Raw genomic sequence first — 13,054 nt, 5'->3', positions numbered from 1 at the left:
TAAATGACCTGGTATGGTGAAGTTAACATTCAGTTAACCCCTTAGTGGGATGAACAAGAGTTTTCCAATGATCACTAATGATCTCATGCCATTAGCTAACAATTTCGATCCAAAATCATTATTAGGCTAGCCAAGTTGAAACAGCCTATAGACAGCTATTTCCAGACTGATCTTTCCCAATGAAGAGCACTTGTATAGAACATATTGGGCTTTAAATCACACTTTTTAAACACTTGGCGGTTTCATTCCTTTCTTTGCCTTCAGCTGCTACTTAACTAATATTAATTCTAGGTAGTTAATAATGCAGAATTTCCCCCCGGTGGCAACGAGTATGTTCTTGTAGGTAAAATAATGTATTCAGAATTAAAATTAGTTTTCCTCCTACTAAATTCAAAGTATCAGTGAAATTGTTTTTCAATTCACTCTTTTCCTGTTCTTGTGCTTCATACAAAAATCCAACAGCGTTAATGTACATAACATTCGTAATTCGCATCCATGAATATATGCTGCTTCAAGCTCATACATTCTGCAATACTTTAGACTACTGCATTATCTAATAATTCCATGTCATTAATCAGCCCAAGGCGTTTTTTGATCAACGTTGCAATCAATTGCTGAGGTCGTCGCTGATACTCAGCTAGAACTTCGTGGGAGGCTTTGATCTGATCTCCTTCAAGTCGATTAAGAAGAGTCACACAGACTACTGCAGCTTGAAAGCAGAGGAAAACAGAAGGGGAACAAGTCAACGTTGTTTTTATAACAGCTATAATCATGGTCAATGTAAATTCTACTGCAAGACTGCAAATGGGGTGTGTGTGTGTGTGAAAGCCCTAATAAGCAGGCATATACATAGGATGAAGGCTATTGCTAAGCACATTGATTTGTGCTTTAGATTGTAAGCCGCCCTGAGTCTTCGGAGAAGGGCGGGATATAAATGGGATTTTAAAAAAAAAGTGAGGTAGCAGAATTTTACTAAACAACTTTCAAATTAAAGGATAACTGTTGCAGAACTATAACAAAACATTGCTAGGGCTGCCAATACTTATTTACTGTACTTCAAAAAGGAAACAATATCATTACATTGCTACCTTTTAAAACATCTGCATAGCTCTTAAAAACGCGTGCATTTTGTTTTTACTCAATTTAAAGCAGGTGCATAACTGGAGGCCCCGATGAATGCTTCAAAACTCAACAACGATAATTGAGTGTTTGGTAGGAAAGTTTTAAAACCCCTCCCTGAGTTTGGAGGCTCCCGTGACAAGCCTTACTGCATCTATCTGTGATTGGAATGTTTTAAGAGACTAAAATCAACCACGGAGAAAAGTAGCATTGAAACTTTCCCCATAAGCCATGCTCTTGGTCAGAACTGCCCACGTATCAAAAACAATATAATACTGTGAGGAATAAGACCGGATTTTATGAAAACAAAAATATCGTGTATAATAAACACTATTGTTGAGCATTCTAAGTTATTTGCCACACTAGAGCAAGGGTAGGCAACCTTTGAGTGGCCAACGGTTGCCCTTATTATTTTGGGGAGGGGAAAGCTTCAAAAGGGGTAGAACTGCATCATCCCACATGGGAGTCAAAGTAGACCTGGAGGCCCTGTGGCAGGGTGCTTTGAATTTTAACTGTGAGATGCTTAGTTTTAGTTTAGGGTTTACATCATGAGTGTCAAATTCACCGCGTCACGTGACGTGTTGCGACATAGCGTGACTTTTTTGCATTGCCGGAGCTGGGGTGGGCACGACCTCTGTATGATGCAAACGGCCTGCAGGCCAGCAGTTTGACACTCCTGGTTTACATGATAGCTTTCATCTACTCAATTCAAAATGAAAGCAAAGTACTCTCTGTTTTCAGCAGCATTTTAAATAAAATCGACTTGAAAAGCTTTGGTTCTGCTAAGATTGCTATTTTCCCCTTCCTCTATTGTCCATCCCACATAGTTCCCAAGAACCAATTTAAAACATCCCTGTATCCAGGACCAGAGTTTTTGTTTGGAAAAGCACAGCTTTTGCACCTGCATTTTCAGCCCTCAAATTATTGCAGTTCTCCATAAGACCAAGCAGTAGAAATGGCATAAAAAGCTGCTTAGCATTTGAGGTGTCAGCAATACAATTCTAGACGGTAGGCTGCTGGGACTGAGTTATCTTTCATGCGGAAGAGACCTCCTATTTTACAAAACTTAAATGGGAGTGAAATTCAGGGATATTGTGGGAAATACTGCAGAAACAACTAGTCCCAAGCCCATTTTTCAGGGACACATTGAATTGGGGCCGAGACAGCTGACATCAAGCAAAGGAGAAAGGATACAGCATGCATACCTACAAAAGCGATAGCATTTAGACTTATATACCACTTCGTAATGTTTTATAGTCCTCTCTAAGCGGTTTACAGTCAGCATATTGTCCCCAACAATCTGGGTCCTCATTTTACCCACTTTAGAAGGACGAAAGGCTGAGTCAACCTTGAGCCGGTGAGGATTGAACTCCTGGCAGTGAGCTGTATTTGTCTACAATACTGCATTCTAATCACTGCACCACCATGGCTCCAGTAAGTATATATGTGGATGCCAATGCAGCACATTAACTCTGTCAGTCTGATGGTTATATTGCAATTAAAAGGCTGACGCCTTGGTAGAAGATTGAGAATGAGCCTCAGGTAAGAAATAGTAGCACACGACAGTAAAGTGAAAAAGTGGTCAAGTGGTTTGTTTCTGTTTGGCTTAATAAATAATGTGAACGCAGCCATTATGATTTGTAAATTATGAATTTATGACTTAGTATATTGCCTGAACTCAGTTGCTTGTGGCTTAATCATCTAAGTGTAATCCATGCTATTTTTCTTGTTCACCTTTTGTGAAAGTCTTCATAAAAGGAATCTAGAGCACCTCTAATGATGCAGACTGAGGCAATTACCCCACCTCCCCTTCTTCTCCGATGAAGCCTTAGTATCCCCCACAGTTCAGCTATCTTTTGGATATACTGGCCAGTTGGGTTGAAGAGCATTATGCTCTCAATAGGCAAGTTCTCATCACAGGAGGAAGGAGAGCAAGATGAAGCCCTAGATCAGGGGTCTTCAAACTTGGCCCTTTTATGATTTGTGGACTTCAACTCCCAGAATTCCTCAGCCAGGCACACTGGCTGAAGAATTCAGGGAGTTAGTCCACAAGTCATAAAAGGGCCAAGTTTGAAGACCACCGCCCTAGATAGTCCAGGTGATGAAGAACAACGTGAATCATAGAGCTGAACTGGGCCTCGTTGGTCCTGATTCTAGTCCTGGAGAATTCTAAATTCTAAACAGAGACTGCCCAAGTCAAGAAAGAGCGACTGCCTTAATGAGCATCATCCCCATACAGTGGAAGAAAAAGGCAGAAAAGAAAGAAGCTGCAGAATGACTAGCCTTAGGCAGAATGATCTTCTCAGGTAGTTTTTTTTAAAGTACCTGGACTCTGATAATCAGAGCTAATGAATACAGGCTGTGCTCAGGATATTTCCAGTATTTAAGCCCTGCCTGAGGGTACTCGAATAATAGAATAATTTCTCTGATCTGACTTTGTGAACAAAGTTCCTTGGAGAACTTGGATTCCTCACCAGACTTGCTTTCTCTGCTTTATCCACCAGTAATAAACTTTAGCTTATTGATTTCAGACAGGACTGGATTTGTAGCTTTGATTTCAGCTGTAAGCACCTCTGCCAATTTATGATCCCGCAGTAAGAATCACTTTGTTAAAGTCTTATGGGTCAGATAAGAAAAAACAAAATGGGTTGAATAAAAACCATATGCTTTATGCTGGGATTACATTTCTTATGGGGTTTTTCTAATATAGCAAAAGTGTTAAAATATTATGCAATATTATTTACTGTATAATTATCTTACGTTTCTGGATTGCAAAAATCTAGACCTTTTTTTTTCTCTCTCTTTGCTATAGCGATCATTTAGATACGATAGCCTTACTATGAATCTTTGTAAGTGCTATATACAATGTGACATAACACTTTTCTTCAGAATTGCAAAAGTATTGTGGCGTGTGGCTGAATTACACATGTAAAAACATAATTTGCTCTTAAAATTATAAGTAGCAAGTGGACAGCACATCTGATCCAAGGATTTGTCAATCAATACTTTTCAACCGGGACCCTTTTTCCCCTGAATATTGTATCAAAACTAAACACTAGTGCATCATTTTCCTCTTACAGCTTTTGGCAGCTTCCAAGGGATTACAAAAAATTACTGAAATGGTTACTTTTACTTACCTGTTTTATTTTGCCAAAAAGCAATTTTAAACTTATTGAATTATTTTCTCATCGAAATACCAGACTGATAATTAGAAATACATATAGTGCAACCATAATTTTCTTAAACAAAATGAACTTTGCGCCTACCTTCCTGAACAGTGCATTGATATAGTTCAGCAAACAAGAATTAAGGTAACCAAGTGATTGCAGTAAAGATTGAGAAATGAGCAAAACTGGTGTAAATTGCTAGGGGTTTAGCATGAGAAGCAAGGAAATAACTTGTGTCTAGCAATCTGGGTGTTTCGGGTTTATAATTAACAGGGATGTAGGAAAGAAGAAGGGGCATATAAAAGTAAATTAGAGGGGGGAAAAGATAATTTGATTTGATTAGAGAAAAAGGAGCCAGTTAGAAAACAAATAAGGGTGAGAGGATATGACTTTCCCCCCAACTGTGAGAAGAAGTTAACTTTAGAGTTTTTGAAGTTGAGTTGTGGAAGGCAAATAACAGACTTGGGCCAAGGCAAACACAGATGAAGGCCAAGGAGAAGACCAAGGGACAGCCTTAACCCAGAGGGATTAGGACTTGAAGAAATGCTTGGAAAATGAAAAAGATGGGGTGGGGGTGGGGATATAAGAAAGCAACTCAGGGAGATAAAAAGACTTCAGATACTTAAAATGAGATGGAAAAGTCACTCAAGAGTAAGAAAAAGAAGAGACGAGGAAAGAAAAATGGGTATCTTAAGAAGAGCAAAGGGAGATGCGTAAGAGACAGAAGGCCATAGGATGTAAATATTATTCCTGATTACAGTAAGAGGTAAAAGGAGATCACACAGGGCTGTCTACCACAGCCTGGATTGGTGGGCAAGTGCAACCCATGAAAGAAATCATGTGGTGCTTCAGCTTGAGAGAGGGTCAAAGCAAGGAGACCACAGTCTGGATAACTAACTTGGGACCAGCTAAACCAAAGAGATGACAAGGAGCTGACTGGATGCAGAGGAGCCAGTAAGGCGGACCATGAGAGTCCAAGTAATCAGAGGTGAGATTTTTGGAAGAGAATCTGTGGCTGAGCAACCTTGCCAAAGGAAAAGTGGGACTGCACTGAGTGTAACTATGTCGTTGAAAATGCACTGCCTCTTTACGTAAATTGCCAAGGTGCATGAACGTGATGCTGAAGAAGCCTCTGGACATCAAGAGTTCACCCCTCTGAGTTACTATAGTGTACGGTTATTCTTCTATCTGTGTAAATCGGGCTGTGTATCTAAAATGGTTATTTTCCTGCAAGGAGTAATGCACAGATGTTCTCAACTGTAGTCTGAATATGGGAAAATAAAGTCACATTACTTGCTCATAACTAGAAATGCCTCAGTTTGTTTGGATCTGTAGGAACTTCTGGGCCTGGCAGCAGGCTAGGTTGAAAGGCTTTAGATAGGAGTTAGAGAAGACACCGCCTCAGTCCCAATGACTGGGAGGACCACAGAGAACAGTTCCTTAAACCCAAAAAACTAGTCCCTCTCTATTGAAACTGAAACAAAAACAGAACTACCCAAGGGCGGAAGAGAACCTTCCCAGAAGTCCTCTGACTTACCTTTCAGGCCACAAAGCCTGCACATCGCAGCAAATACTGTGGATTCCATTTCTATGTTTCTCACACCGGCATTGTAGGCTCTTTTTAAATACTCGAGCTTTTTTTCATTAGAGAAGCAGCACAATGCTCCATCTAACCGTCCTTGGCCTCAAAAGGGAAAGATGAAAATATCAGTGTGTTGTGCTTTCAGGTGGCCCGACCTCCACAGCGTTGGCCCAGTTGACTTCTGCAAGGAATGCTTTCTTCTGAAAGCCTAAAGGTAACCTTCTGACATCCTACTTAAATAAAAAAAGAAGCTCCCATTTAAAAAAAAAGAACACCTTAATAGCTTGCTCTTTGAAATACTAATAACTTATCTGCCATGTACTTTTTAACATTTCCATGAAATGCAAAACATGAATGACAGAACAGAATACATGAAAACAGAGAATGTAAAAATGCCTTTAAGGGTGAAGATAATAAATTAAGGCTAATGTGTTCTTTATCATCCTGTGCGGAGGAAAGCTGCAGAAGCCATTAATGAGAGCAGTACTCTTCCTACAGAAAAAGACATCTTTGAACCCCCTGCTGCAAGTTCTTTGTAAAGCAGAAAGCTCACGAAACACAACCTCCGGATGCTTTTACTACTTGCTGCCCTGGAAAAAATTGACTGGCATTTAATTGGGAGAAGGAAAAAAAAAACAAGTTACTGTAAAACCTTCATTACTGTCTGAACCGCTTTCCATTTGGATAAGTGCCACTTAGCTAGTATGTCTAGGGTCTAGGCCAAGGTTGCCTACCCCTGGTCTAGGCTAATGGGTGCTTTTGTTGGTGATATTTAATTTTCGTTTAATTTCGCTTTTTCTTACTAGAGTGTCCAAATTCTGAGCACCCCAAGCACCAACTATTGGCCAGTCTCTCCCTGCACGTTACGTGCATCACCTTTATCCCGCAGAGAAGGAAGCAGGGAACATCTGGATGGAAGAGGAAAACTCAACTACAAACACAACCAATGTAAAATATTAACAGATTTCTGTAAAATCGGTCTGATTAACCCTACACTGAACATTCTAGAAATCTACATCTTTCCATGTGATAAAGACGTCCTTATAAAATGAACATATTTTGCAAATCAATCTTTTTGATTACTGCTTTAAGCCAGCTGCTGTTCTCTCTCTCTCTCTCTCTCCCTCCCTCCCTCCCCCCCCCTCTCTCTCTCTCTCTTTACAAGTGACAAATCTACCCCTGCAGCAGAATCAACCAGGACAAGCTATCCCGTTGCAATTCTGTTTCTGTACTTGAAGCCTCTGAACTGGCTTTCATAAAAGGTAGCCACAACTCAGATCAGCCAGCCAAAGGTTTCCACAGGCTCCATAGATGATGACTTCTCTCAGTTTCTTCTGTTTTATCCACTTTGCAAACAGCATTTAATTGTCTCCAAAGAAAAGGTCCTGGGGTAGTGAGAGAGACTAATGGGTACTTATGTAAATGCCAGACTTCTTGACATTTTTCTTAGGGGAAGGTAATTTTGGAAGCTATAATCCTGTCACAGGAGGTAGCTAGAGTGTAATCCAGCTGTTAACATGATGATATGATGATTGACTGGGGGCTCTTTTATTTTAACTGTTTGATATGAAATGCTTGCATCTTCTAGTCAATGAAGTGGCACATGTTGTTGAGGATGCAAATCAAGAGAGTTTTAGATTTTCTTAAATGTCATAAAGGAGATGGGAAGTTGGATTAATAGGCATTTTCTTTCTTTCTCCAGAACAGTTTGCAGTGAATTAAAATATATAGCAAAATCACTAGCATAGGTTCCTAGGATAAACAGCAGAAGTGCTAATTTAAAAAAAATCATTTGAGGAATTTAAAAATCCTGAGATTAGAAAAGGGTTTTGCTTGGCATCTGAAGCAAAAGTGCCCTGCCTGCACTCCTACAGTTGTATGAGGCCCCCATAAAGCTTTTTGGTTCATCTTTGAGAATCTCCCAAAGTTGCCACTAAATAACACTATTTAATTTGATGGAAATGAATTTTAAGCTTTGAAGAAGCAAGCTAGGAAGAGTATTGATGGCTTTTTTTTTACTTTGCTGTCGGAGAAGACTCCTGAGCATATCACGCCAAGCAAAGAAAAAAAAACTTATCAAAACAAATCAACCCAGAGTTCTCACTTGAGGCACAAACGACAGGCTGAAATTATTCTACTTCAGACATGTTATTTCAACACCTCGCTCTCTACAGAAAGTCTAAGGTTGTAATGCTGGGAAAGGCGGAAGGAAGGAGGAGAAGAGCAACAAGGTGGGTGGACTCAGTTACAGTGGTGTTAAATACACCGTTGGAGGACATGAAACACCAGGTTGAGGACAGATTGTCATCGATTGATTTGTCTCTGTGGTTTCTAACCCCAAAGCGGTTAAATAAATAAATCTCTGTGGTACTCTAACAGTTGACATCAATTTGATGGCACATAATCAATGTGATGGAAGGGGAAATAGTTGAATACATGGGGAACATATTAATTGTATTGAAGTAAATAGTCTAAATGCATCAAAATTAATTTTTATTTTGCCCATCCGTTTCGGGGTGGGCAGGTATGGCCTCTTCGCTTATTAGAGGACAGCCCTTAGTACAGTGGCCCCCAACCTTTTGGGCACCAGGGACCGGTTCCGTGGAGAGAGTTTTTTCCGTGGACCGGAGGGTGTGTGGTTTTGTGTGCTGCCTGCATCCTGTGGATGGGGCTTTGCTTTTTTGTGCAGACTGGTTGCTGGCATGCTGCGGCCCGGTACTGGTCCATGGACTGGGGATTGGGGACCCCTGCCTTAGACCACCATTCCCAATAGCATTGGTATAAATGGTCAGTACTGAGGGATGTTAGAAGGTCCAATTCCGCAATATCTCTAGATCTACCGCTTTGCTGTCACTGATAGAAAAGTAGGTAAATGTGACAGATATCTCAGGTGCCTTAGCTCTGATATTCTTCCAGAAAAAAAGTTCAACTTGTCTCTTACAACTTTATTCTCTACTTTCTAGTAACCGTTTTAGGGTTTTAGTCAAGAAATGAAATAATAATTCTGGTTTGGTTTTTTTGGTGTGTTGACTGTTCCTTTTAACTTGTCTTGTTCTTTATCAGTGAAATTCCATAGAGTGAGACTAAACTAAAGTTTAATTGTTACATTTGTCTTTAAAATGACAAGACAAATAATTAAAATAGAACCAAAGTATTGATGCAGAGTTGCATTTTTCTTTAATGGCTCTATATTTATTAACAAATCCTATAAAAGAAAGGACAAAATGCTACCATTTTACTGTCCTCAAAATTAAAAAAAGCTTATTTTTAAGAGTAACCAAGGATAGACCACTAAAAATGGGGTCTAATAATATTAGTGGGATAATTACCACTAATAATGGAGCTAAATGGATTAGGAAAATTAAGGTTATGATGCTTATTCCTTGTAAAATGATTGCAATCAATACTTTTACTTATCTGGTAGCAAGTTCCATTGAATTTAGTTCTGAGCACTGTAGATATGGGAAGAGGTTTTAGCATCAAATTAAAATCAAATATCTTTATTACGGTTTTTGACCAGCCTTTACAGCAAAAAAGAAAGATAGTTTGACACAACAATTTGTTGTTACTGGGATGGGGGGGAAAACAATAGGAAAATAAAACAACGTATCTAATTAAAAGTTTTCTACAATTATATAACTTGGTGAAAATATTTGGCCACCTGATACTATATGCTAGTGTGAGATTAGCTTTCCTTAAAAATAATAAAACTAAAATTCTTCAGTGTGGCCCACATATTTGAAAATGATTGGGGTGATCAGAACATGTGTAGGGGCTTCATAAAAGGACACCATATGAGGACAGGATTGTGAGAGAGGTCAAGAGCAATGTCTCTGGAAACAAGGAGTCCATGACATTTTCCTGACAGTAGAACTGATGAGAGGGGAGGTTTTAGCATAAGCAAATTTATTGATTTCAAGTTCATTAAGGAAACAGAGATCAAAGTGACCATTAGCCATTAAATAATGTTTTTCCAAAACTAGCTAGATACTGTAAATTTTTCATATTTTCAATTTTCAGTTAAAAAACGTGTCCCACGGGTGCTTGGGCAACTGGACTTTATTGGGTTTTTCCTTGAAAACGTTTTGCTTCTCATCCAAGAAGCTTCTTCAGTTTCAGCTTCTTGGATGAGAAGCAAAAGGTTTTCAAGGAAAAAGCCAAGAAAATCCGGTTGCCTTTTGAAAAGGCATCATATTTGGGACAACCATGACCTGGATGACTGAGAATCTCCATAGATGGATAAAAACATACTTACCCTCATAAAAATCATATGTGCACATTGTATGGCCCATTAGGGTTGGAAAGTCCTGAATCCCTCTGCTGCATTCGAGTAACTCAGAAGCCAAGTCTTGATCAAGCTCTGTGCTTCGTGTCACCACACGGTCTAGGATCACTTGCTCAAACTGGGGCTTGAAAAAGGAATCCACTGCCACATCTGTTATTACCACAGAGCCAGGCTCAACTCCTAAAAGTTGAAAATACATGGTGGTGAAGAAATATGAAATGACAACTATGTCCCAGTAACTATTAGAACCTCTTACGGTACATGGCATCCCTTAGCTTAGGGGTCCCCACCTCCGGCCCATGGACCAGTACTGGGCATCTCAGCTGGAGGCAAGTGGTAAAAGAGTGAGTGAAACTTCATCTGTATTTGGATCCACTCCCTAGCACTAGCATCACCCCTTCAGCTCAATCTCAGATCATCAAGCACTGATTCTCATGGGACCGCAAACCCTACTATAAACTGTTCATGTGAGGGATCTAGGTTGCATGTTCCTTCCCCCTGTGTCCCTGATTGTGGATCTGCCTTCCATAAAACTGGTCCCTAGTGCCAAAAAGGTTGAGGACTGCTGCTTTAGTTGATCTTGGCTATCCCCCAAAGGTAGGCAGGGTTAGATCTAGTTAGTACATGAAGTAGGAGATTACTAAGAAATCTTGAGCTGTAGACTGGACTAGGAAATTGAAAAACCACCCTAAAAGGCAATCACAAGCAACTTCCACATTATAGCCAAAGGCAAGAATATAGAGATGTCCATGGAATCACCAGCCACCAACTCAACCAAGTCTTTACAATAGCTTTAGCTTGATCCTAGAAATCTGAATAGAGCAAAACCTTTGAATATTTCAGTTTAGAGAAAGGTGGAACTGACACAAGGTAATAAGTCATTGTCTGTGTCTGTCTGACCTGGATGATCCAAAGATTCCCCACCCCCTTTTAGTCACTTATCTCAAGAAGATTGTGCTAGCTGCATAAGATCTTGATGGCTCAATTAGTCATCCAGCAGTCATTTTTCTGTATTCTCGGCTGACATGAAAATAGCTTAGTGGGTAATGACTTTTCCTCTCAATATCTGGCTATTTTGTTGGAGCAAATAACTAAAACTTGCTCCATAAAAACAAATAAGCCCCCTTCCCCTTATATCCTGGTCAAACCTGGTGGTGGCACAGGCCTACTGAAACAAGTGCAGAAACGGAAGTCTTAATCATAGATAGCTGAGCGAACAGTTAATTGAAAGGCAAGTAATTGGCATAACATATGGGGAGTTACGGGGTACTTAGGTTAGCTCCAAAAAAACCCTAGGTTTTGAACTTCTCGAAACACAGTAACCTACCCTCCCCCCCCCTTGACTCAGGGTGAATGAGGGCAATGCACATTCTATCAACTGAAGTTTTGAATTTTGATTATATTCCATTTTATTTAGCTATTTATTAAATTTTACACGAGTCATGGTGGCGCAAGGGTTAGAATGCAGCATGGCAGGCTAATTCTGGCAGTTCGAGTCTCACCAGCTCAAGGTTGACTCAGCCTTCCATCCTTCCGAGGTTGGTAAAATGAGGACGGAGTTTGTTATAGGCAATAGACTGACTCTGTAAACCGCTTAGAGCAGGGATCCCCAACTCCCAAGCTGTGGCCCACTACCAGGCCACAGCCTATTTGAAACTGGGCCACAAGAGTGGCAGGCTGGCGCACGCACATATGCAGCTCTTGTCATGCAAGTGGAGGGCCGGTGCGCATGTGTGCACAGCTCCACTTGCATGAGCAGTGGGCCTGCCTGCACGCGCGAGTGCAGCTGTGCGTGCGGGCGCGCCAGCCCACCGCTCGCGTGGCCCAGTTCCCCTTTTCCCCCCAGCTGGGCCAGCAAGCCACAAGGGCTGGGGACCACTAGCTTAGAAAGGGCTGTAAAGCACTCTGAAGTGGTATATAAGTCTAAGTGCTATTGCTATATGCTGCTCATTTCACTCTTCAAAGTGACTGTTAAACGTATGATTCAGTTCATACCCAATTTATAGATATGTTCTATATCTATATTTATTTTATGTTCTATAAGTCTGTAGGTGTGCATGTACGTATGTATGCATGTACAATATGTATAAAGGAACACAGTGACCTATCAGTTAAGGTGCTGGGCTTGTCAATCATGTTCTATATCTATATCTTATTTTAAATGTTAGAAATATGATGTATGTTATATGCTTGTCACAATCATAGAGGCCTAAAAAGCTTTAGATTCAAGTGTCGTCCTCCAGCTCCTGTTTAGTCTGTCATGAGAACCAACCTAAAAAAGGAAATTAATTGTCTCACTTTAGTCTGGCAAGCAGGTGATCAGATTCTTTAACACAGAGAAAGTTCGTTTGGGTATTTAAGATAATCCTTTGAGACCTAGAAGCTTTTTTCACTCATTCTGAAAGCGCATAAAGCTTTTCTTTTGATTAAAATTAATAGGCTGCTTGCGGTTGAACAAGTATAAAGAGAAGTTCGCATATTAAAGTCCAGGAATTTAATATTTTATAAATGCTATTGCAAAACACTCTTTTATGGTACAGTATTATATTTCTTTGTTTCAGTTAATGTTGTTCTTATATAGATTCCAAGGAAAATTTATTTCGAATGACTTTAATTTAGAAAGGACATCAAGCCCCATCTTTTCAGGATGATGTTACCTTAGCCAAATACACATTTGCGATCTCTCTGTGTATACCTTTGCTGCCTGAAATTTGTTGCCTTGAAATATATATTAAAACGTGTTACAAAATTCTCATCAAGATCTGACCTTTTCTGAGCTGTTTTTCATCTGCATCCCCTATGCCTGGCAGCAGCAAAACTTTTTGCTCACCTAATCCTCCTGAGGTTCCGTTGCGGATAATGGTAACATCACAGCATTTTGCATGGTGTAGCAATTTGATT

The 13,054-nt window shown here is 40.0% G+C and overlaps 1 protein-coding gene across 1 annotated transcript in view; it reads right to left on the bottom strand.

Annotated features, from left to right (window-relative positions):
- Positions 1-242: 242 nt before the first annotated feature.
- The window catches only part of UPP2 (uridine phosphorylase 2), a gene marked incomplete at its 5' end in the record, with an annotated part of 33,579 nt that continues 20,767 nt past the window's right edge, over positions 243-13,054 (bottom strand). Inside the window, 4 exons of the mRNA XM_083349739.1 lie at positions 243-709; positions 5,824-5,970; positions 10,124-10,333; positions 12,984-13,054. The exon at positions 12,984-13,054 is cut by the window's right edge and continues 12 nt beyond it. Of these exons, the coding sequence (XP_083205865.1) occupies positions 537-709; positions 5,824-5,970; positions 10,124-10,333; positions 12,984-13,054 (601 nt within the window). The 3' untranslated portion in view covers positions 243-536. The remainder of the gene's footprint in view (positions 710-5,823; positions 5,971-10,123; positions 10,334-12,983) is intronic.

This window comes from Vipera ursinii (genome assembly GCF_947247035.1).
Source record: "Vipera ursinii genome assembly, chromosome: 1".
Classification (NCBI taxonomy): domain Eukaryota; kingdom Metazoa; phylum Chordata; class Lepidosauria; order Squamata; family Viperidae; genus Vipera; species Vipera ursinii.
This window is presented reverse-complemented; position numbering and strand designations above follow the sequence as displayed.